Raw genomic sequence first — 25,020 nt, forward strand, 5'->3', positions numbered from 1 at the left:
CATTGTATTTGTTTGTCTAGCCCGATGTTAACAGTGTTAATCGTTAGCGTTAAGTGTCTTCATGTTCGCTATTATTGTTATATGTGAGTGCCATTGTGCTGTGTGTTTAATGTCATTAAATGTTGCACAAAGTCGAGGGAGTCTGTGCGTCTTGTTCCACGCCCCGCGGCACTCGGGTCGTTACAACATGAAGTATTTTGTCTTCTCCAGATATGACAGAAACCTTGAGGAGGCTCAAACCTGGGGGGTGAAGAAAGGGATCATCATTGCAACATTTCAGGGTTTTCTGTGGTGTATCATCTTCCTCTGTTATGCCCTTGGATTCTGGTATGGTTCAAAGCTTGTCATTGACACCAAGGAGCTTACGCCTGGAACCCTGATCCAGGTATGAGAAATCCTCCAAAATGCAGCATATAGTTTGCTCAGTCATTTATTATATGTATGTATGTATGTATGTAATGAATATGTAATGAATAATGTGTCAGAATAATGGAGTATTTAAATTCTACAATTGTTTAATCAAAATGCATAAAATTGTCTTAATCACACTGCAGAATTGTCAGTTGGAAATGAACAGTGAACAATATAAATGTTAACATTGAGTATTTCACTGCATATATTTCTTCTTCTTGCTCTAAATACAATATTTAAAACATTGCAAATAGATGTGCGTGACGGTTCTTTTCATTTCAGGTTTAACTTGAGCTCATTATTTGGTTTCTTTTCAGGTGTTCTTTGGTGTCCTTACGGGAGCTTTGAACTTGGGTCAGGCTTCTCCATGTCTAGAGGCCTTTGCTTCAGGTCGTGCTGCAGCGAAAAGCGTTTTTGACACCATCAACAGAGTGAGGCTCATAGTAACCGGAGCAGTCACTGATGTGTTCACACAACCAGAGCTCCTTAGTTTTCTGGATATGCAGAATAATCATTAACTACTTCTTTTGTTTATACAGGTACCAAAAATTGATTGTTTTACAGAGGAAGGGCATAAGTTGGAAAGAGTGAAAGGTGACCTCGAATTCCATAATGTTAAGTTCAGCTATCCCTCCAGACCTGACATCAAGGTTAGACAACTGCATTTTTCTTTTTCACTTTTTAATAACATTGTTTCTTAGCTTCAAATAGCTTGTGTGTCATAAACTCCTGTTATTTTTCCTTGGTTCTTAGATTTTGGATGATTTAAACTTGGTGGTTAAATCAGGGGAGACTACAGCATTTGTTGGACCTAGTGGATCTGGAAAAAGTACGGTAGTCCAACTCATTCAGAGATTTTATGACCCCCAACAAGGAATGGTAATTCACACCAAAGGTATGACTTTATACTTGTAAAATAAGGGTAAACATGTAATTTCATGTAATGAGTTAGGTTTTTGCCACTCTTAGGTCACTCTGGATGGCCATGACATTAGAAGCCTGAATATCCAGTGGCTACGCTCACTGATAGGCATTGTAGAGCAGGAGCCTGTTCTCTTTGCCACCACAATCTCAGAAAATATTCGCTATAGCCAACCAGGAGTCACCATGGAGGAGATCATACAGGCCTCCAAAGAGGCAAATGCTTACAACTTTATCATGGCCCTGCCTCAGGTACATACCTTATACCACTACCTTATATCTAGTATGCCATCTTAGCTACGGTGTAAGAGAGATACGTGAATCTAATCTGTTTTTATTCTTAATGTTAATAAGCTGTGAGATGTCATGTTACAAAGATTTAAACAGCTTGCAGTCACTGAACAGAAAGACTGGATGCAACTGCAGTGATATGAGAAGTTCACTGGGCAGATAAATCCAAATTACTGTTGACAAACAAGGTCAGACAGGCATAGTCAGTTGTGGGCAGACAGATAAACTTAGGTTAAACCAGGGTTACACTACGTGATTTTTACCCCAATTTTAGCCCTGCTTCTCAGTCTGGCCAAGTCTGTGCTGGGTGGTTTTAGTCTGCAGATTTGGGTCAGTCAGAGTCAACAGTTGGAAAGAGAATGACGTAATGTGCAAGGGGCACATACTCAGGTTTTTGGCCTTCCGATCATGTTTCAAAGAAGTTGGAGTTTATCAAACGTGTAATTTTTCTGACCCGTCTCTGAGCGTAATCTAGTAGCGAAACTGGTCTGTGGCTCAAATTGAAAAGGTTTCGTCAATGAAAACTGAACATGAAAAGTAAACACAGGAAGTAGATAAAGAAAAATAGCCATGTGTTCATGCATGCAGTGGAGCTCTACAATGGAGGACAAGTGAAGTGAGTTGTGACAGAAGTACAAATGCCTGTAAAATGTCTATGCAGACCAGGATTACACCGTCTTCCCACCAACAACCTCACCCAAAGGCGTTTTTCACATTTCCTTTATTTTGGGGCAAATGGTGACGCAAACAATGACAGCAGCAAGATGTTGTACTTCCATGTTTACTCTGTATCACCTAGGTAACGTGAGAGAGGCATGTTTTTGGGTGTATTTGGTTCAGTTCAGAAACAGGTTGAAGTCATGTAGCGTACAGTATGATCTCTATTCATTTAGTGTGTGATGGACAATTTTTTCATTTACCATAAAAATCAGCAATAATTAATCGAGAAGTGTGAGACACCCAGCCTTTTTAATCTGATATGACTTTAAAAGTCATGTAGTAGTCCTAAGGTTTTAGGCAAAATATCAATTCACACTAAACAGGAAGCTGCAAACAGTAACTGGCTAGATATATTTTATTCAGAACACCGAGTATGCAAAATGAGTGATATCCCCACCAGTGAAAGGCAGTGAGGAGTATATAAAGGTGAGAGAACGACTGTGGGAATGAGGTACGGACGCAGGTGATGAAGCATATAAGCAGACTGGCACAACAGAGCGCTGGAGTGAGGCGTGAGGTGAGGCGTGAGGTGAGGCATGAGGTGAGACGTGAGGTGAGACAGAGGGCGTAACACTAATCAATCTGCAAGTCAAAGCTTTAAAGAAAGTAACAGGCTCATCTTTTTAAGGCGAGGATTACATATAAAAGGAATGTACAGCTGAGGATATCAATCAAATAAAATTTCACTATATAACTTGCAGTTGAATAATGTATGGGATTGTAAACTATCCCTTGAATAGTCACCCCACACAATCCCTCATGCCTTTTCAAATATCCCTCCTTACCCTATAATAATTACCCCATTCTTATAATAAGTGTGAATTTATTACATCTTGTGATACAAGAGGATAGTTTTTCATGTCATGGTGCGTGTTTGGTGCAGAAGTTTGACACGCTGGTTGGAGATAGTGGAAGCCAAATGAGTGGTGGGCAGAAGCAGAGGATTGCAATAGCTCGAGCACTGGTCAGAAAGCCCAGAATCCTTCTGTTGGACATGGCCACTTCAGCCCTGGACAACGAGAGTGAAGCTGTAGTGCAGGAAGCTCTGGATAAGGTGAGATTAACAAATTTAGCCACATTCAATCAGTCGGAAATGTGATATTCAGCACTACTTTTTATAAACTTTCACTTTTAGATATAATCTGCAAAATTCCTTTACTTCCCACCACATTTTTCTGACATGCTTACACACTAAGTCTTAAGAAATGCTGTTTTATTTATTCCTTTATTTACTTATTCATCTGTCAGGCCCGCATAGGCAGAACCACAGTCACTATTGCTCATCGCTTGTCTACAATTCGTAAAGCTGATGTGATTGTGGGCTTCGAACATGGGAGTGCTGTGGAAAGGGGCTCACACAGTGAACTACTGGAAAGGAAAGGGGTCTACTTCACCCTTGTTACACTTCAGAATCAAGGAAGTGATGCATCCAATTACAAAACAAACAGTGAGTAGACCATAAATCTGATGCTTGATGTGTTTTTTTTTCTTTTCTGATAGTCTTTGTGATAGTCTTTGATATTTTTCTGATAGTATTTGTCTGTAATTCCAATTCATCATCTGACAGCATCTGAGACCAGCATACTTGAGGATGATGGGTTTGAAACAATGACCAGTTTCAGCAGAGGAAGTTCTGTGTCTGATTTAAGGTACAGTACAAAATATCTGACCACATATTTTCCCCTTAATTTTAAATGTAATTAGTTAGATGCATTTTTTGCTTGGAGTGTATTTTTGCTTGAAGTGGATTGTGTTATGTTTAATTATGAAAATAAGGAAAATGTCTAACAATCCTTGCAAATTAGATCACAGTCTCAAATGTCAAATCACTGGCATGATGACATATGTGAGGTGGAAGTTAAGTCTGGCAGTTTCAGAATGGATATAGTCAAAAAAACAAAGGTATAATTTCTTTTTAAAGTTTTTTTTACACAAACAAAAACAAGTGTTGTTGTTTATGTTGTTAGTGATGTTGATGTTATGTGTAGAAAATGGAGGATGCAATGGAGGCGACTGAATCGGCGCCGGTCACTCGAATTCTGAAGTATAATCAACCAGAATGGCCATATCTGTTACTGGGCTCTGTAGGAGCAGCCTTAAACGGATCTGTCAGCCCAGTTTATGCCCTCTTATTCAGCCAGGTTCTAGGGGTGAGAGGCATTTTTAACACCTTGAACTTAAGTGGTCATTTAACATGGCCTTTACCAAATGTGCATAAGAAATCAAGATAACACTGTTTTCCTGCAATGCAGATATTTTCTATCGCAGACATGGATGAACAGAGACGACAGATTAATGGGGTTTGCATTCTGTTTGTTATAGTGGGAATTGTAAGCTTCTTCTCACAGTTCGTACAGGTAAATGTGTACTATTTAACAGTATCACCTTACAGAATTTTGTAAAGTTTGTTTCATTATGGTAGATATGAGTGTTTCTCATGGCAAGTGGATATATTTCAGGGGTTTGCTTTTGCTAAGTCTGGGGAGCTACTGACTCGCAGGCTAAGGAAGGTTGGTTTTCAGGCCATGCTCAAGCAGGAGATCCGATGGTTCGATGATCCTAAAAATAGCCCTGGGGCTCTTACCACCAGACTTGCAACTGATGCATCCATGGTGCAAGGGGTGAGTAAGCCCTTAGACACTGGCCTTAATTTTGATTTGCTTTTTAAAAAATACAAAATGAAAGAAAGAAATTAAAAGAAAGAAAGTAATTTTGAAACTACGAATGCAGGGAGGAAAGGAGCAAGATGCCAGCACGAGTCTCGACACAGAACAATTATTTCAAATGTAAGAAAATGTAGACTTTACACACAAACAGTAAACAATCACAATCAGTAAATGGCAAGTTAATAGTCACGATACACTAGGGAAAACAAACAAAGCCACGTGGTAGGCTACACCACATGGGTTAGGTGAGGGCGGAGCAGGCCATTACAGTTATCTTCTAAATAGAAATCTTCTATAATAGTTGTGGCTTTCTGCATATTCTATTCTATTTCTTTCCGAATGAAATGGCTATATATTTTTTACAATGGGGCAGTCAAAAAAGATTTGCATTCCCTTATATACAGTGAATGAGTGTCTCATGCGTTTCAGGCTACTGGCTCCCAGATTGGCATGATTGTAAACTCATTGATGAACATTGGAGCCTCATTTATCATTGCATACTACTTCAGCTGGAAGCTGAGTCTGGTGGTGACCTGCTTCCTCCCTCTAATTGGCCTGTCTGGTGTCTTCCAAGCCAAAATGCTGACTGGATTTGCTAATGAGGACAAGAAAGCAATGGAGGAGGCAGGACAGGTGAAGTAGCAATACCGATTTATTTTCTTTTATTATAACTAAAAGGAAATATCCCAATCTTTATGTGGAATGTGTTAAAAATAAGCTTTGTTCATCGTAACCAACCTTCAAACTACCTATGATTTCATTGATTCCTAACAATTTTATGGTTTTTAGGTGGGTTGGTGATTGTAGATCTGATCCCACAGGTGTCCAGTGAGGCAATAGCCAACATCAGGACCATTGCAGGTTTAGCCAAAGAGCAGCAGTTTGTGGACATGTATGAAAAGCAGCTGGAACCCCCCTACAAAGCAGCCAAAAAAAAGGCTCAAGTCTATGCCATCTTCTTTGCTTTCGCAAAATGTGTTATTTTCATGGCATATGCAGCCTCCTTTAGATATGGTGGTTATCTGGTTACCAATGAGGGACTTCATTATGTGATTGTTTTCAGGTGAGCTCTAATACTATTTAATGACGTACACAACAGCTGGTTTAGAATACTGTTCCTGTTATGTATCTATGATTCATGAATGTATTATAGATCTAAAAATGGTTTAATGTGTCCATGCATGTACATTACCTATTGCAAATCAACACCATTATTTGTAAGGTAGAAAATGCACATTGTCAGTTTGATGATGTGCTATGTGTTTATCCCCCTAGAGTTATCTCTGCTATTGTTATCAGCGGGACAGCTCTTGGAAGAGCGTCATCCTTCACACCAGATTATGCCAAAGCCAAAATCGCAGCTGAACAGTTTTTCACACTGCTGGACAGAGTCCCCAGAATCAACATTTCTCAGGCACACGGACTAAAATGGGTAAGAAAATATTCAAGTTCCTTATAGTAAGTAACCTTATATGAAAACTTTAAAGTAGTCAATCTCACTGAATTAACAAATGGGGAAAGATATCAATTGTCCTTTTAATCCTCAGCCTGTACTTTGTTTTCCTGACATTACATATCCAAAAAGAGCTTTATTGTTCTGAAAACACACAGATTACATGCCGTGATGTAATTTCACCCAGAACTCCTTACAAACTCCCAGGGGGAAAAGATTGTAGATCATAACAGTAATTTGCTTGTATCTGTCCAAAAAATATTTTTTCCAATATTAATTTTCACCATTTATAATGAATGTGAAAATTATATTTATGGAAAGTATGAACTATGAACTTTCAAATAGTATGTCTCACAGGGGCTTGTCATGCTTTAGGTAATTGTTTGAATTGGATTGATTAATTTTCAATAGGTTTTCAAATATTTTACTTAAAAATGTATAAAAAAATAATTTATCATTAAATATTTTGCTACCCTGCTTTTCATTTCTATGAGCAATTTAGTCTCCTTTTATCTGGTTAAATCACCTGCTTTTTCTAATCATTTGCTGGTCACTTCCAGACTGACTTTAAGGGTAAGATTGAATTCAAGAACTGCAGTTTCACATACCCAAGCCGGCCAGACATCCAGGTTCTGCGGGGGCTGGGGGTGACAGTGAGACCCGGTCAGACTCTTGCCTTTGTGGGTAGCAGCGGATGTGGCAAAAGTACATGCGTTCAGCTCCTGGAGAGGTTCTACGATCCAGATCTGGGCCAAGTGGTGAGAGACTATAATCAGATTGCTATAGTTTTGTGCCAAATAATGCAGGATACCGAGAAATCCTTTTTGTTGGGACTAGACAGTTGTAGTTCAAGATAGAGGATCAGTTGTATGAGCTGTTTATGACATCAATATTTGCAACCAAAAAAACTGAAAGTTAAAATGCTTGTCTTTTTTGAATTTTTTTTTTATTTTTTATTCCAGTTAATAGATGAACATCCGTCTCATGGTGTTAACGTACCTTTCTTGAGGTCACAGATTGGGATTGTATCGCAGGAGCCTGTGCTTTTTAACTGCACCATAGCAGAAAACATCCAGTATGGAGATAACTCATGCACTGTCAGCATGGAGGATGTTATAGAGGCCTCTAAAAAGGCTTACCTCCATGAATTTGTGATGAGCTTGCCTCATGTGAGTATGGCGATATATGTTTGTTATGATCACATTTATTATAGAACAGCTACAACCCAAATTAAAACAGCCTGCACTGATACTTGGAAAAAAACAATCAGCGAGAGCCTATTGCTGGTTCACTCTCTTGTTGGTCAACAGAAATACGAGACACAGGTTGGAGCTCATGGCTCTCAGCTCTCTAGAGGGCAGAAACAGCGCATAGCTATCGCTCGTGCCATTGTTAGAAACCCCAAAATACTGCTGCTGGATGAAGCTACCTCTGCCCTAGATACAGAAAGTGAGAAGGTATCACAAGCAATGCTCATCACAACTTCTCTTATGTATTGTGTATTACCTCTGCAAAATAAAAGATTATCAGGAGGAATAGTTGAACTTTCACTAATGCTAGAGCACATCCACGTATCTGGTATCCACAATATTTGGACACAAGAGAACCTAATCTCTTATGCTTTAATAGTTCTGTAAATGAGTGAATATGGTTACTTCTTTATATTTTCACATCAGCTTTTCACTAATCTAAGATTTCACATATGTTTAACCAGCTCCTTTACACTTTCTGCATGTGCAGACGGTTCAGGTAGCCCTGGATGAAGCTCGACAAGGTCGCACATGCATCGTCATCGCCCACAGACTCTCCACCATCCAGACTGCTGATATCATAGCAGTGATGTCACAGGGCACCATCATAGAGCAAGGGACGCATGAAGAACTTATGGCTAAGAAAGCAGCTTACTACAAGCTGGTCACTACAGGGGCTCCCATTAGTTAAAAAGGTTGTAATGAAGTAGAAATATGTGATGTAGACATCTCCCATTTCATGATCATCAGCTGTATTAATGCAAGCATGTGCTTCCTGCATGACAATGGAAAATGGGCCACCATATCACTGAAGTGCTGCTCACAACACATCGTAGCACCATAGGAATGCACTGTGAGAGTGTGAACAGCCGAACTCTGTAATGCAGTCACAAATCACCGTTAACATTACCTTCATTACTTACCAAATTATGATAAACTTAGGCTGTTTTTTAAAAAAAAATACTGTTTATCATTTTTATGACTGAATTTGTTCATACAAAAGAACATTGTATTTGTGTTTTGACTTCTGCTTCTTTTTATATCGGCAAATATCTTTGTAAGGTTTTCATCCACAGGAATTTCAGTTCCCCCTTCTCAAGTGCATTGTCTAAGAAGGTCATTCATTAATAATGTGACAGCGGTGGCACGGAAGGATCGACAGGCGATGGTAAAGTAAAAGTTTATTATCTATGACTCCAGCGAAGCTATAAAGACAAGCGGCGAGAAGTGAAAATGTCATTATGACGGCCTGCGCAGGAACAGGCTCCGACAGCTTGGACAGTTGGACTGGCAATGTGGAGCGTTGACGGTAGAAACCTGTGGGCTTAAACAGTGATGAAAAATAAGGAATTGATGTGATGATTGCCAATAAGCAGGAGACAAACCAGGGCAGGTGCGTTCCTATGGGAATGTTTACCTACAGGCATTTATGAGTGGATACAGCAGAACAAGCCAACAGCTAGGCCTTCTTTTAAAAAGCAGCACCACCAGTACCAGGGCAGACAAGTTTATTAATACAATTTCAAACCCATAACTCAACATATTGAGTGGAAAAGCTGGTTCTGAGTTTGGGCACAAAAGAGCTTCACTAACATTTAACGTAGTTACCATCACATATGTGCAAAAATCACTTCGTCAGTACAGTTTGTGATAACTCATATTGCCACGCCTAATAAAACCCTACATCACAGAAGAACTCAAGTCAGAAAACTCTCATAGCGGGACCAACCATAACGGCAACGAATTTATCGGGACCAAAACGTAGAGGGAACAAAAGCGTGACTCAGCCCTCTGCACACAAAAATACAGAACAGATTATCCCAGATCATAAATTAAGCACAAAATCAACAAACATTAAAACGCATCATATTTAAACATCACATCACCTTATGTCATATTCCATATTTACCGAAATTGCGCTTAGCCACTAAAAATGTTTTTACTTTTCCCACCGCTCTCCTTTCATTCCGGACGCAACCTACTCCGCTGCAATTTTCTTGTATCAGTTCGCGCCGACTAGAACCCTTTCCCATCGCAAGACACTCGCACCTTTAGCCCGTGCCGTCTTTATACCGCTCCATTCGTCGCACTTAAATACATGTGCTCGTAACGAACGGGGTTCCCCCCTCCTTAATTACACGGGTTCTATGCATGCGCCTTTCCCTCAGTCGCTCACTTAATCCTGTTCCGTTTTTACTATATCACGTCTGTGCAGTGAACAAGGGACATGCTAGGGTTAGGGTTTGGGTTGGAGTTAGGGTTAAAGAACTCCTACTTGACATACCTGCAGATGTCGGTGACTATATGGAATCCCAGGAAGGGATGCACCCAAAGAATGTAGACTTCAACGAGTACATGATTGCCTGAGTAGTGAGAAAGCAAATTCTCAACAGTCATCACGTCCTTTCACTCATAAATTTTGTGTTCTTGGCCCGATACCTGCAGCCCAAACCCTGCTATGGGAAAGGTGCTTCGTTATAAGACACACAAGCTTATATTGAGAATATATAAGAATGTGAACTGAGAATGTTCTCAGCCCTGTATTTATTAAAACAGAATCAATTTTGCCTCATTGACATTGACATCCCATTCACATTCACAGCCATAATCAAAACAAACACTTATTAAAAGTAATATTTACACTTACATTAACGGTATTTGGCAGACGCTCTTTACAACTTACAAGTTTCTTGTCAGCATTTTTCAATCACACGGTCCTAATTACAGTTGTAAGCTCGTAGTGTCTACACCCCATATCCAGAAGCTGTAATTAAAATTGTAAATGTGTTAAATGCAAAACGCTTAACATACAATGCTTCTTCCTGATATGCGTTCGGAACATAGATGGTGTATATATAAAGTATACGATCGTGCTGCCACCATGTGGTTTTCTTTACATTAATAAAATATCATACGTAATTAAAAAACAAACAAACAAAACACACAAAAAAACAACAACAACAACAACAAAAAACACTAAGTATATTTTTTGAAATGTGAAATTTCAAGGTCCTCTATATTCTTTTAGTCAGGCACCAAAAGCGTGCTTATCGAAGGACCCAAATCACACGTGTATGTGTCTGTAATCATGGCAGACCTTCAGATGAAAATTCTTAGGAAAAAAATTCAGAAAAGGAATGAAAAAACCAAAGAGCGCAAACTACGTAAAAAGCAGAGGGAAGAAGCAGAAGATGGTAAAGTGTATTCTTTTTTGCTTTACTAAGTTAATTCGCGTTAACCGGTTCTTTAGCCAAATCATGTAGCTCGGGTTCTTAACTAGCTCGCTACCTTGGTTATGTCGATGTATTACAGATATTTTGGTGAACTTGTGGGTTCGTTGAGATATCACACCGGTTTATTCCGTAAGGCTTTAAAACGCTAACCTAATAGCCAGCTGGCGTAGTATCGTTGGTCTTTAACAGTTTTTACTAGCTGTACTCGACACGCTAAGTGTTGGAGCCAGTCAGCTAGCTCCTATATGGGTTATCTTGGGAGCAGTTGGCGGTCTAGCTGAGTGGTAAGGATAAATGAGAAAGATAATCGAATCGAATAACAATGCATCTGTTAAGCGCTGTTTTTATGGAGCAAGACACGCTGGTATTTGGTAGTTGTTTTTCTTCATGCAACTTGGTATAAATTAGCTTAGCTTAGCTAACACTGCAAGTTAAGCTTAGCACAAGGAGGTTATTGTAGAAAAAAGTCATATAAATTTAAACTTTTAAAACATCTAGCTGGTTGAGTTGTCCCAATTTATTCATGAACTGACCCACGTTATTGTCAGCTGAGTTTCATGTACTTTGGCTGATAGAGTCAGACGTTAAAATGACGACTGAAGCGTGGAGTGCTGAAACTAGAGAGGAGGTCACGGTTCCGGACGCAAAACAGGATAAACAGAGGCGTCTGACCACAGAGGAGGACACGACCAAACAGATGAGTAACAAGAAAAAGAAGAAGAGAAAATTGGATGAAGAGGGAGAAACCGCCAACAGCAGTAAGTTGTTTGACTTGCTTGTCTTACTTTTTCTCCTCAGGTTCCAGTAGAATTAATAAATAAATAAATATTTTTTAAATTATTAATTTTTTTCCCAGATGTAAAAAAATCCAAACAGCAGGGCATTGGACTGGATGGGAGTAAGAAAGATGAGCATGAGAGTGAGGTGGGAGAAGAGGTGTGTGATGATGGAATGGATGGAGAGAAGGAGGATATGCCAGAGCTTCCTTCTGGACTGACTGGTGAGTAGGGGAAAACTCAATGCTAATGATTCTTCTCCCTTTTTTAATTGTTCTAAGACACAAGTAACATTGAGCTTTGTTAATAATGGTGTAGCTTTCACACTATATATTCTGTAGTATGTGCATTGTGAGGGATGTGTGCAGTCTGATGTGTATTTATGGGCTTATTCTGAGGTCCTTTTTTTTTTCTCTCAGGAGCATTTGAGGATCGGTCGTTCGCATCACTGGCAGAGCTTGTGAGTGAGAATACCCTGAAGGGTGTTAAGGAGATGGGCTTTGAGCACATGACTGAGATTCAGCACAAAACCATACGCCCTCTACTGGAGGGGAGGTGAGGCTAAACCTGTAACTGTCTTATTATATTTTGTTTCTGCTTACTAAGAGAAAAGAATGTTATTGTCCATAGGCTTGATAAAAATGTCAATTTTCCTACCGCGTTATTTGTATCTTTACAGAGATGTCCTTGCAGCCGCTAAAACGGGCAGTGGGAAAACTCTGGCATTTCTCATTCCTGCCATAGAGCTCATCTACAAACTCAAATTCATGCCCAGAAACGGTGAGTCGACACACTGTGATTAAAGCCTGTGGTTAGCTGCAGTATACACAAGCACTGTCAGGAGTAAAGATTTTTATGACTTGTTGATTCTTTTATTTATTTGTAAAAACAAAGGGCTAACTGCGCATCTGCTTTGAGCGTTTCACTCCCATCGATGCTGCTGTCCCTGGTGTAGTGGAATAGACTGATGCCTAGCCCAGTTGCTGTCGTCCCTTACCTTCCTATTCCCTCCTGGCAGGCACTGGTGTGGTGGTCCTGTCCCCAACACGTGAGCTGGCCATGCAGACGTATGGCGTGCTGAAGGAGCTGATGACGCACCATGTGCACACCTACGGCCTCATCATGGGTGGCAGCAACCGCTCAGCCGAGGCTCAGAAGCTTGGTAACGGGGTGAACGTTGTGGTGGCCACGCCCGGCAGACTGCTTGATCACCTGCAGGTTTGTGCACGTGACACCTGATGCCAGTGTGATGGAGACCATGAATGCTGAATGCATATCACTCTCATAACAAACATTCATTAGTTGGAAGAGGGTCAGGTTTCAAGATTCATGCACACCTTTGATATTCACTTTCCTCCTCGTCACTCTTGCTGTATATGCATAACGCTCCTTGTATGATTGTCCTCTTTCTAGAACACACCTGGCTTTATGTACAAGAATTTGCAGTGCCTGATTATTGATGAAGCAGACAGGATTCTGGAGGTTGGATTTGAGGAAGAGCTTAAACAGATCATCAAACTTCTTCCAAGTAAGAGCCTTGCACCTCACAGCAGTATAGTTTATCAACTAAGTGAATGTTGGCTCCAAAACGACTATCTATTGTCTTTGAGCATAGTAAAGTTTTGTTACACTCAGCTGCTTGCTTTGTATGGAATGGTGTTCTAATTCAGTGAAGGCTTTCAGCTAATCAGAAATCTCTCCTAATGCAGAGAAGAGGCAGACCATGTTGTTTTCAGCTACGCAGACTAGAAAGGTGGAGGATCTGGCTCGCATCTCTCTGAAGAAGGAGCCGCTGTACGTCGGAGTGGATGATAACAAAGAAGTGGCCACGGTGGACGGGCTGGAGCAGGTAGACCACGTTTATGGCCCTCTTGGGAGAAGTGCAGCTTGGGGAGGACTGAGTGGCCTTGTGTGTTGCCGTGCGTGTGTTCCTGAATTCCCGTGTGTGAACTCAGGGTTACGTGGTCTGCCCTTCGGAGAAGCGCTTCCTGCTGCTCTTCACGTTCCTGAAGAAGAACCGCAAGAAGAAGGTGATGGTGTTCTTCTCCTCCTGCATGTCGGTGAAGTTTCACTACGAGCTGCTCAACTACATCGACCTGCCCGTCATGGCCATTCATGTGAGTTGGCATAAAGATCTCAAATACTTACATTGAGGAGCCTGGATGTAACACTGCAAAAGCTCACACATACCTTCAGCCCTCACAGGCTTGGCATAAGCAAGCAATCCTGTCTATAGCCTGTGTTAGTTGTGTAGGGATGCATTTTCTCTCTTCAGAGATTTGGATTTACACCCCCCCCCCCACTTTTTAAAGGTGTTCTATACTTTTCATGTGAAGGAAAAATGGGAATTAAATTAGTTCACCAGATGTTACACACTTACTGTGCTACATCCTGACAGCCTGGATATCAGTCTTGTTTGGCAGGCTAATAAGAAATGCAAAAAAGGTTCTTTGTTAAAATGTGTATACAAACTATATTTTATATGTACTTTGTAGATAATATCATAGTTATCTCTGGATAGTTTTCTGGGTGTGGTTTTGTGCATTCTAAAATGTCGGACCATAAATAAGTCCTCTTGAGTAGACACATGATGGTTAATGTACTATAGACAAACATCTTTTGTCTTGTGGCTTTTTAGGGCAAGCAGAAGCAGACGAAGCGAACCACAACGTTTTTCCAGTTCTGTAACGCAGACTCTGGCATCCTGCTCTGCACGGATGTGGCTGCCAGAGGCCTGGACATCCCTGAGGTGGACTGGATTGTCCAGTATGACCCACCTGATGACCCAAAGGTATGACTGGCAGCATTTAGCTTCGGCATAGGCCGCTCCGTTACAGGACCATGGAAATGTGTGCTGCAATTTCAAGTAACGGCATCTTTGTTCCAAATGAGGTCATCTGCCTGTAACTTTTTCCTTTGAATCTCAGGAGTACATCCACCGGGTGGGCCGAACCGCTCGTGGTATCAATGGCAGGGGCCATGCACTGCTCATCCTCAGACCGGAGGAGCTGGGTTTCTTGCGCTTCCTCAAACAGGCCAAGGTACTGCTTTAAACTTTAGAACCAATGTACTGTCCAGTTACTATCAGTGAAGATTAGAAGATTAGAAGCAAACCTGTCACTTTCATCAGCAGTTATGAAGAGATGCCTTTTGGAGACTGTTGCTACCTCTCAATATTTACTTGGTACATCATTTTCTTTAAGGTCCCACTGAGCGAGTTTGAATTCTCCTGGAGTAAGATCTCAGATATTCAGTCACAGGTAGGACTATCTAACTAGTGTTTTAAAATGCTGAGATAAGTTGACCCCATCATTTGAAGATCATGAGTTTGATCCCCAATGATGCCACATGTGAGCTCATGCTTCAGAAGAGGGAGGATAGTGCTATCCTGAGTCTTTGATGCCACCCATAGCTGCAGTTTGAAAAGATGTGATTAGCTGCATGTGCCACAGAGGAAGCACGACAGCCCTCCCTGACTCACAGTACTGTGACAAGGAAGATTACCTATGTCTAAAAAAAAAAAAAACCTACTGGATTGCTGGCCTTATGTTTTAGAAGAATATATATGCACATGGATAACCTCTCAAATCTCATGTTGACTTGCTAGTTGGAAAAGCTGATTGAGAAGAATTACTACCTGCACAAGTCAGCTCAGGAGGCCTACAAGTCATATGTGAGGGCATATGATTCGCACTCCCTCAAGCAGATCTACAACGTACAGACGCTGAACCTCCCCCAGGTGGCGCTGTCCTTTGGCTTCAAAGTACCACCCTACGTTGACCTCAGTATCCTTTCAACATGTTGCTTTGTCTGTGTGCTGCAACACTGTTACAGCCTGTCCCAACACCATTCTTGCCCAACTTGGCACTAAAATCTGACCATAGTGTTGTAGAATGTCATATTCTACAAAAGTCACTGCCTCTCACTCACCTTAGACATTAGGACACCCATGGCTTCTACCGACATGAAATGTGGCGTGTTGATATGAAAAAGGTTTGAGTGCTTAGTGGAGCAGCTTAGGATTCTGACAGTTCTCCAAATTATCGATTTAAATAATTTGTTTCTGATATTTTAAAATAAATTTGCTTCTGGATGGGCTGGTGCTCCTTAACACGCTTCCTCCAAGATGTAAACAGCAGTAAAGGTGCCAAGCTGCAGAAGAGAGGAGGCGGCGGCGGCTTTGGCTACCAGAAATCCAAGAACGTGCACAAGGCCAAGATCTTCAAGCATGTCAACAAGGGCAGGGGGGAGCGCCGCCAGTTCTCCCGCTGAGCTGAAATACTTTTACCCATAATGCTTCAGGATACAAGGAAAGAGCCTGCTGGAACACCATGCAGAGGCTTTGATAACGCATGGTTGTTATTTTGGAGACGAGAACTTTTAGCTGTTTCCATTCCATGTCATTATATAGAGATATCCCTAATGACGTGTCTTATATAGAGTCCAGTTAAATGTAATTATCTTTTCTGATTTGTCCTCTTTGTACTGCTGGAGTGATTGCTCTATTAAAAAAAATCATAAACCCTGGCATGAATTGTTTGTAGTCATCTTTACACGGGAAGAAGATGCCATTCCAAGAACCAAGGTTGGCCCTCAGTTGTTAAGTCTCGTCAATTTCAAATGTGTTCAGAGGACTTGGAGTGAGCATACTGGTGCTTTCTACAGCGATGTCTGATATAACATCGGAACCTCAGAATCTAATGGCATCTGCTTAGCATAAATCTTATATGGCATAAAATATGCCTGTTAGAAGTCAGTATTATACTTCAGTAACATTTTATTCAACATGCTGTTATCAAATGCATATTTAAGTTAGAGGATGTCATAAAATGACCACAGATTAAAGCATGGTTTTGAAAGACAAAAATTGTTATAAAACCAAACATTTGGCAAGCACCCTTTAAACTGAACGCTGAATAAGTTTTTCAGGCTTAGTGACACGTGATGTAGATGTGCTTCAGTGTGCATGGATATTTTATCTGGCAAAAAAAATGCTGGTTCCTCTATCCTCACACTCATTCTCAGGAGGAACCGAGGTGAAAGGAAATGAGAAGAACCCACCATGACAGCCATTTAAGCTACAGGCTGGTTCTGAAAGTAGTTTGTAGTTGTCTGTCAAATAGCCAAGGAATGATAATGCAGACAGCTTATTTAATTTCATAAGTTAGCCAAAGGCAGGATACAAAGAGTTAAATCACGTAAAACAGGACACAAATGTAATGTGCACTGAATTAAATGTTAGGCGCCGCAAGACGTCATACAGGTCTACTGGGTCACCTGTGAGATATCTCAAACCCAATAATACCCATAATTACATCTTTTTTTCCTTTTGACTGATCTTGACAATTAATGCAGTGAACCTCCAGCGATGGCCCAGACATTTCTGGATGTATGCAAGTTGAGCACAAATTCTAGAAATATAGCCTGTCTCCTCACATGTTGGTTTGTGGGTATAAGTGCTCGCCTTACCACGGGGCCCCACCACACTGGAATAAGAGTCTGTGCAATCAGAAGTGAAACTACAGACCCAAAGCTTCCAACACTACGGAAAAGGTGTGTATGAGATTAGAACGCTTCCTCTGCCCTCAGCTTAGACAGCAACATCTCATTCTTACGGCACTCCTGTTGGATACAAACACAGTAGACTCTCAGATAAAACTTGACTGTCATTACAAATACTCAAGACAAAATTTATTTCAGTGTTTTACATCACTAGTCAGTTAATTGGCAAATGAATGATCTGTAAGGACTGGCTGCCCTGAGCTCTTACCTCTTTAAAGTCTTTAACCGTTTTGAAGTAGAGCCTTTGTTTGTCCAGCAGTTCCAGATACTCGTCATTCAGCTGATCTCTCCTCATCTTATTCTCCTGCTTTTTCTTCTCCATCTACACACACCCCAAGTTAACAACAAAAATAAATCGGTAACTGTTCAGGAGTCATAATTCTCACTATGTTTAAACACAGAGCTGCAGTAGTGTTGAAGCTGATGTGAATTTCTTTTAAGAACACTTTAATAACTGATGTAAAAATAAAAGCTCTAAGGAGGGGAGGAAAAAAAAGTGACTACACCAAATAAAATTTATAACGTATGAAGTAACCAATTCTGTATGAACTAGCCAATCAGGACACTTGCTCTAAGGGCAATGGTGGCTCAGTGGTGAAGGTACTTGACTTCACTGCCACGTTGCCACTGTTGGGTCCCTGAGCAAGACCCTTAACCCTCAATTGCTCAAGTTGTACTCATAATTGTACGTCGCTTTGGATAAAAGCGTCAGATAAATGCCATAAATGTAAAATACATTTAAATGCTCTATGCCTGTCAGTTATTTGGCATGTGTACACAGCACACAGAAAGACTAAGCCAAGTCCTAAGTGAGCTCAGAGAAAGGTTTGAAAGGAGGAACTTTGGAGAAAGGTTTGGCTGGAAGCCATGAAGGGAGGGAGATGGACTCCAATGGCGAAATTTGGTGAGTTATCGAGAACTTCAGAGTCGATTAGTGTGGCTTTTTTCACATCCACCTTTAGTCCATTCATTTTTCTTTACTTCTTAACAGAGCAGTTTTACCTTAATTCGACTTTGTTTGATTCCTTCCACTATCTGCTCCATCTGCCTGAGGAACTGGTCTTTAGCGCCCGATGATGCCATGGCCCTGGACGGACAGATGGACACACACACACACACACACACACAGAGTTTGAGTTATATAACATTTGGCTATATCTGTGTTTAATGGATGCAATTAAACACACGGAGAGAACATATGTGATCATATTGCACCATGTGCCCTGCTTCAAACAGTTGGCCTTATGACACTTCATGATACCATGCTCTGGATTTGACACCCTTGATCGACCCATAACTTTAATAGTGCATAACAGTGTGGCTTTGGTGTGACCCCAAACCATGTCTCTGGCTGTGGCTTCACCCATACTTACTGCTGGAAGTTATCATGGATGGAGTTTAGCAAATTCACCTGAGGAGAGAAACCCAAAGAGTCAGGCTACACTACCCTTAAATGGACTGCCCTTAAGAGTGATAGTTAGCCTGTGATTCCTTTACTGAAACCAATGTGTGAAATTTGATATTTTTGACATATTGCAAATATTAGGGCAAACATTTCAATAACCCTTAAAATTTGGTACCTCCTTCTCCAGGTACACCTTCTTGTCATCTAGTGTATTGTAGAGAGTAAAGAACTGCTTGGTCTCTTTGTGCGTTGCAGAGACTGGATGGAAAAAAAATTAACAATATCTCACTTTTGTTTGCCAAGCATTTTAATAAGGACATGAGTCTCATTCTTCACAGTCCAGCAAATACCAAACGATACCTTCTGTATTAATGTAAATTAAGCTTCAAACAAGAAAGACAAGACAACACACCTTGGCTATAAAGTTCAATGAAGCGTTTCTGGTACTGTGTGAGCTCAGCTCTGCTGGGCACCTCATCGATCTTCCTCTGGAGGATGGCAATCTCACGGTTCCTCCGAGCCTGTGGAGGGCAGCACAGACAGTGGGGTGTGTCAATGGGGTCTCTCTTATCCAACACGCAGGTACAATGCCTGTTTTGCAGCCGTACCATCAGCAGGCGGATCTTTTGCAGCTTTTCCTGGTCAGCCCTGTGCTGCTGGTCTACCAGCTGGTTCCTCTCCTAAAACCCAAAAGGCAGGGAGGCATGGTGAGTGCATTTAAGCAGGGCAGCTGGTATCTATAAACATCTTGTTATTCATGCACACTTATTTTGCTATATGCTGCTATACTAATTCTGGGTGCTTTCAGGACCTTCTGATCTTCAGCCTCATCTCCAATCTCAATCTTCAGGTCTTCAATACTCTGCTGCAGCCGGGTCATCTCCTCCTAGAAACGCAGGAAAGAATCTTTTTCTCCAATGTCATTCAAACACTGTCTACTGCTCCAATGTCATTCAAACACTGTCTACTCACACGGCAGTGCGCGCGGAACTCCTGCTCCTGCTGTTTCAGGTTCTCATTCATGGCCACAAGGGCACGGAGCTTCTCCAGCAGACTGTAGACAGCAGCACACAGTTCACATACACGGACTCCACAGGATAAGGACATGAAGCCTGAAGAGAGACTCACCCAGAGTCAGCCTGAGCTTCCACATCAGCCAGAGTACTGAGCTCCTGCTGCAAGCGCTCACCCAGTTCTGTGGCCTATGCGCGCGCACACACACACACACACACACACACACACACACACACACACACACACACACACACACACACACACACACACACACACACACACACACACACACACACACACACCCATTATCAGAAGTAACAGACAACTATCATCCCCTAGTCTGTCACAGACACACAATGATGTGCAGGGCACAAGATCATGAGCTCCTACCTTTCTCCCAAATATAGGATGTTGGTCTTTATACATTTGAGATTAGAAATTCAAGTGTGGTAGTGCATCTGGTTTGTTAAGTGTAGCATGTGTATATGTGTGTGTTAGACTAAGGATCAGTTACTTACCTCAGTTAGTTTGCTCTTGGCTTCTTCACAGGCTGCTCTCACTTCCTGCTCCTTGATCTGCATCTGCACCCAATCACACACCAGCATGAAACTAAGAAACAGTGAGAAACACAGAACACCCTGCTGCTAACATCTAGCTTCAGTCAGCTCCACCTTTCCAGCCTCCTGTGTGTGGGTGTGGGTGCACGTTACCTCCTCCAGCTCTTTGCTCCTCTGTTGAATTTGTTTGTTCAGTGACGTGACTATGCGGCGGTGCTGCTGAACAGGACCATAGCGCTCCAGACGATCCTCTGCAGAGCGCTCTGCCTGTAGGGAGGAAACACAAACACGCACGCACGCACACACACACACGCGCACACACACACACACACACACACACACACACACACACACACACACACACACACACACACACACGAGATGTGTACTGCTGACCAGAGGAAAACTTAGGTTTAATTCTATGTAGTAGCTATAATAGTTGATTTTCTTTAGCAAAAATTAAAAGCCACTTCTGAGCCTGCACAGTAGCGTATATGCGAGTAATGACCAAGCTTCTCACCTTCTCTGCATACTCAAAGGCAATCTGCTTTATTTCCTCTGACTGCAGTCCAACAATCTGCCCCACTGTGCTTGCGGTCAGCCTTCCCTATGGTAAACCCAGGACAGGTCAAGAGAAGGTCACGCTCAGGTCTCATCCGTAGTGTTAGAAGCATTTGGACACATGTTACTCTTAAAGTAAACAAGAAGGGAGCAGCAAGGATTACTGTACCTCTTCTGTTGCCATGGCAGCCATTCCAGTCATAAGGGCCTTGATTCGGAGCTGGAGAGGGAAACAGTAGGACACAGCTAACACACACATTCCACAAAACTGAGTATAAATCACATCAATTCAATTAATGGAATAAAACAACAATTGGGAACAAGTAATCAAGTCATTGACAGGGCAGAAAAAACATATTCAGCATAGCTCACGCTAATCTGTTCAGAGATATGGACCACTGCTGTAAAGCATCATGAACAAATAATCACCTAACCACCGCTAATGCATTTACATATAAGCAACCATGATGACATAAAAACTCAAATGCTGCTCGGTCAAGTGACTGACTTCCTCAGCGGCTTGCAGGTCCTCTTCCTCCGACAACTCAGCCATGCCAGGGGGCCGGCCCTGTGCACCCTGGGCCAACTGCAGCTTCTTTTCATCAGCCTACAAAATATTGGGTCACAAAACAGGGGACATTATCAATAATAACCATATTGCAAATGAATAAGGACACAGTAACGGAACATCACTATCAGTGAACAGAAAATCAGTGCAGGAAATGTTTCCCAGATGTTGCATAATACTCACTTTATCTTGTTTAGAATGCTTGCTAAAACCATAACGTCTGACCAAAGAAAAAGGAAAAATATATTTGAGAGAGGTTAAGTATATGCATTATTTTCAATAACACGGACACCATTACAAGAAAGGTAGTAAACCAGCTCAAAAACAAACAACACACACACACAGAGTAGCCATGACACATCTAAGTGAAGCCTTCATGCTATACTCTCCAAAATAAAATATAAGTTAACAAAAAATGTCTGAGTTGCTCTCTGTAGCCAGACATGTGAAGCATTTAAAAAAAAATGGTTTCTTTGTTATGTTTATTTTTCTAGCAATTGCCATAAATCTTCTGACTAAAGCGCACACATACTTACTGCAGGTAGAGGGAAATAGTTAGGCATGGACTGATTAGGATGAGGAGAGGGGGAGAGAGGACAGGAGAGGAGATGAGAGTCATGGAGGTCAGACACAATGTAGCATCGAGATTTAGGAAATTATGGACCAGAGGTTCAATTCACAGACTTATCACAGAAAAATGTACCTCAAGAAACCCTTTAAAATGTAACATTTTTAATATTTTTAAAAATGGCTTCATGAATTATAAATAACTTAAGCAAAAGGCTGAGTGGAAGACCTGACAAAAGCTGCAAAGGATGAGCGATAGTGAGAAATACAGAAAGGGATAGATTGGAGTACAATTAAAGGATGAATTACAGAGTTACAAGAAAAAGAGAGTGCAGAGTTCTGTGTGTGTTACCTGCCATACTCCAGCAGGGTGGAGTGAACCCTGGACTCTTCATCCAGCAGCTCTCCTGCATTAGCCTGTCTCTTATATCGCCTCTGAGGAGCATACGCTTCCTGCACACAGACATCCATGAAACAAACACGAATACCACACACAGAGCCTGCAGAACCAAAGCTAACAGGCATACTCACACAGACGTCCACTACTGTTCTCACTGCTTTCTGCTTTCTCTGCTCAAACTCCTCATCCTATAGTGAAAGCAAGAACACTCATCCACATGCTCGGAAACACATACTGATCAGATCAGTAATACAATAATGGCAAAACAGCAAATCTCTCCAAAACTAAACTGGAAGCATCATTCCTTACACTACACTCATAAAACTGCCCTGTCAGTGCCTAGATAATTTAGAGTATGCCCTCACCTCAGGAAAGGTGTGCATTTTCTGGAACTGCGAGATGGAGTATGCACGCACATAATCTCCCATTTCCTCCCGAGTCTCTATTGCACGCTTCACCAGCCACTGTAGCATAGACAAACAGAAGCATTCACAACCTCACACAAGCAAAAAGCAACACACACACACAACCTACAAAAAAGCCTCAAAGTTCAGTTGCATCCATACACAGCTATTCTTAAAAATATCATCCGCAGTGAATCCTGGACACCGTTTCTTTGCCTCATCATATGCATTGTTATGGTGTTCTTGACCTTCATACTACAGTTCACCAAAACCCCAACATGCTCCTCACTGGATGGAGGCTACGAAATACCAATGCTAAGTCCTTTAGACTTACAAACAGTTTCTACCTGGAGGTAGTCAGACTCCTGAACAGATCTGCAAAATGGATTCTTACACATTCACATGTAACTGTTACAACAGTTCTACCTTCACATCTATTTACACCATCTTCTGCTCCAAGTCATTTGAGATTAAACTGTTCACTTTAATCTGTACATATTGTCTGCTTCTTTGACAATATTTGAACTGTTAAGGTATATAACCAGGCATTAATGTGCACTGTATAGTGCCTGTAAAATATCCCTGCACCCCTTTGACACATTGCCTACTTCCCTGTCCTGTGCTTAGTAATTGTATAATCTACTACATAGAGGTATGTTTATTAATAGTGCTGTATACAGTTTATTGTATTTATTTATTGTCTGGTTGCACTGTTGTCTGTATCCATCATATTTGCCATGTTGCACTATTGTCTGCTGGTGGATGTTGTCAAATGTTGCACCGCATCCTGAAGAAACTATTTTTCCTTCCTTATTCAACACATCTGTGGTGAGAAGGAATCACAAATGTGATTTAAATGTGATTTTGACCAAGTATGTGGTCAAAAGCTGCGGGAAAGGCAAATTCCTGTGCTTCAGGTTCCACATGTGTTCACCTGCACCACAGGGAAGATGTGAATGAAGTCAAGCCCCTGGATCTGATGGGGCTCCAGTCTGTGGGGACACTTCATCCTGGGAAGCACAGAAACTATCTTCTCCGTCAGAGCTCTAAAGGAAACAGTCACAAGAACAAAGAAATCACTGTGTTGGGTTTATTGCCTGGAAGCGCATTAAAAGAACAAAAGAACATAGCATGACCTCAGAAGAATACCAATCAAAAGTTCTAGTCTCGCATGCAGTCTAGCTAACTTTGAAGGTGGGAGACTAGAAAAAAAAATTAAGCACCAAGTTTCTTGTGGGTGTTACACTTTACAAAAAAAAAAAAAATCAGCCACCAGCTAAAGTACTTAGGCTCTCTGCTTGGTCTTTATAGCAGTAAAGAATAAAACTATATAAATTCATAGAGCTGCAAACTTTCCACAAAAGAGCTTTATATCAGTTCCAAACTAATGAGGAAATAAAGTAATTACAAAAGTACCATTCATTATGGGTTGTCTGAGAACATTGTAAAATTGCATAGTTAACTACAAAGCTTCAGTGGAAAAACAGAGGTTCCAATGCCGAACATTCTGGTGGCACAAGATCATGACTGAATGACACAATCAGCATAGCTGATCACTGCAATGCAAAACCATACCACATCATTTACTGCTCTTCTTAACCAAGCATTTTGTCAATGCTCCTAATCACTGCTACGTTGAATCCAGCTTACATCTTCTGGCCGATTGTAGAATTTTCTTGGAAAAGCAGATCAACATCTATGTCAAAGCTGCAGGTTGTGATACACCATGTCATCCCTCCAACCACCTATCAGAGGATTAAAATTAAGCATCAGATTTCCTTAGAAGGAACACTAGAGTTCATAATAGTTAAGGCAGTGTGGGGGATAGTCTGTTTTCTGACGTGACTGTACCTTATCAAATGGTGAGAGTCCCTTAATGCGTGCTCTGAAATAACCAGCTGCCAGCAACAGCTCGAGGATTTCTGCCAGCTTGACACTCTGCTCCTCATCCTCACGTGTCTCTACCTGTGCCACACCAAACACACGGTGCTGTTTAACTCTTTCTTTATCTGTGACATACTGTTCGTGGAACAAAACTTTAGAAGTCACAGGAGTGACGAGCTAGCTTCCTGAGTATCCTAAGGACTAACCAGTAAATTCACGAAGTGCTTTGAATTCGTATCCAGACAAGATCCAGGATCGGCACATTACAACTAGCTAAGATTACTCAGACGGACTTCTAAAGTCTTCCAAATCAGAGCCTCTCAGTGGGTTAGCTATCTTAGCTAGATTGCTTGTTTGCTACGTCATAGAGTGCAATT

General features: G+C 41.3%; 3 protein-coding genes and 1 long non-coding RNA gene across 5 annotated transcripts in view; 2 read left to right on the forward strand and 2 right to left on the reverse strand.

Moving 5' to 3' along the window:
• The first annotated feature begins 61 nt into the window (after window positions 1-61).
• On the forward strand, window positions 62-9,032 carry abcb11a (ATP-binding cassette, sub-family B (MDR/TAP), member 11a). Its single transcript, XM_081713557.1, has 19 exons — window positions 62-385; window positions 729-842; window positions 951-1,061; window positions 1,165-1,290; window positions 1,381-1,584; window positions 3,227-3,397; window positions 3,592-3,790; window positions 3,911-3,992; window positions 4,131-4,245; window positions 4,332-4,493; window positions 4,596-4,700; window positions 4,803-4,964; window positions 5,439-5,642; window positions 5,831-6,072; window positions 6,285-6,441; window positions 7,023-7,220; window positions 7,425-7,631; window positions 7,773-7,919; window positions 8,203-9,032. Exons 1-19 carry the CDS (start codon window positions 62-64, stop codon window positions 8,401-8,403), a joined length of 3,231 nt encoding a protein of 1,076 aa, XP_081569683.1. The 3' UTR covers window positions 8,404-9,032.
• On the reverse strand, window positions 3,254-10,639 carry LOC145657584 (uncharacterized). The gene is made up of 4 exons (XR_014123439.1): window positions 10,360-10,639; window positions 9,997-10,165; window positions 7,071-7,208; window positions 3,254-3,388 (listed from the first exon to the last, which is right to left on the reverse strand). It is a non-coding gene; the product is annotated as an uncharacterized LOC145657584 (long non-coding RNA).
• Window positions 10,640-10,776: 137 nt separating this feature from the next.
• ddx18 (DEAD (Asp-Glu-Ala-Asp) box polypeptide 18) lies at window positions 10,777-16,248 on the forward strand. Its single transcript, XM_027021078.3, has 14 exons — window positions 10,777-10,906; window positions 11,521-11,703; window positions 11,802-11,945; window positions 12,141-12,276; window positions 12,401-12,501; window positions 12,740-12,939; window positions 13,135-13,249; window positions 13,431-13,570; window positions 13,677-13,838; window positions 14,360-14,512; window positions 14,649-14,762; window positions 14,925-14,981; window positions 15,329-15,506; window positions 15,848-16,248. The coding sequence occupies exons 1-14, from the start codon at window positions 10,801-10,803 to the stop codon at window positions 15,991-15,993; spliced, it is 1,935 nt and encodes a 644-aa protein (XP_026876879.3). The 5' UTR covers window positions 10,777-10,800; the 3' UTR covers window positions 15,994-16,248.
• A 604-nt stretch (window positions 16,249-16,852) lies between these two features.
• Window positions 16,853-25,020, reverse strand: part of ccdc93 (CCC complex scaffolding subunit CCDC93) — an 8,519-nt gene continuing 351 nt past the window's right edge. Inside the window, exons 2-24 of one of the 2 annotated variants that reach the window (XM_027021087.3) lie at window positions 24,611-24,724; window positions 24,410-24,504; window positions 23,694-23,805; window positions 22,721-22,819; window positions 22,487-22,543; window positions 22,308-22,408; window positions 21,925-21,954; window positions 21,572-21,608; window positions 21,329-21,427; window positions 20,990-21,040; window positions 20,780-20,866; window positions 20,413-20,526; window positions 20,221-20,283; window positions 19,817-19,890; window positions 19,661-19,742; window positions 19,500-19,574; window positions 19,297-19,368; window positions 19,101-19,209; window positions 18,864-18,946; window positions 18,657-18,694; window positions 18,286-18,370; window positions 17,492-17,605; window positions 16,853-17,343 (exon numbers count right to left, since the gene is read on the reverse strand). In XM_027021087.3, the coding sequence (XP_026876888.2) occupies window positions 17,287-17,343; window positions 17,492-17,605; window positions 18,286-18,370; window positions 18,657-18,694; window positions 18,864-18,946; window positions 19,101-19,209; window positions 19,297-19,368; window positions 19,500-19,574; window positions 19,661-19,742; window positions 19,817-19,890; window positions 20,221-20,283; window positions 20,413-20,526; window positions 20,780-20,866; window positions 20,990-21,040; window positions 21,329-21,427; window positions 21,572-21,608; window positions 21,925-21,954; window positions 22,308-22,408; window positions 22,487-22,543; window positions 22,721-22,819; window positions 23,694-23,805; window positions 24,410-24,504; window positions 24,611-24,724 (1,848 nt within the window). In that variant the 3' untranslated portion in view covers window positions 16,853-17,286. The remainder of the gene's footprint in view (window positions 17,344-17,491; window positions 17,606-18,285; window positions 18,371-18,656; window positions 18,695-18,863; window positions 18,947-19,100; window positions 19,210-19,296; window positions 19,369-19,499; window positions 19,575-19,660; window positions 19,743-19,816; window positions 19,891-20,220; window positions 20,284-20,412; window positions 20,527-20,779; window positions 20,867-20,989; window positions 21,041-21,328; window positions 21,428-21,571; window positions 21,609-21,924; window positions 21,955-22,307; window positions 22,409-22,486; window positions 22,544-22,720; window positions 22,820-23,693; window positions 23,806-24,409; window positions 24,505-24,610; window positions 24,725-25,020) is intronic. The other variant, XM_027021088.3, reaches the window with a different exon arrangement.

This window comes from Electrophorus electricus, chromosome 4, assembly GCF_041902795.1.
Source record: "Electrophorus electricus isolate QZ-2024a chromosome 4, ASM4190279v1, whole genome shotgun sequence".
Lineage (NCBI taxonomy): Eukaryota > Metazoa > Chordata > Actinopteri > Gymnotiformes > Gymnotidae > Electrophorus > Electrophorus electricus.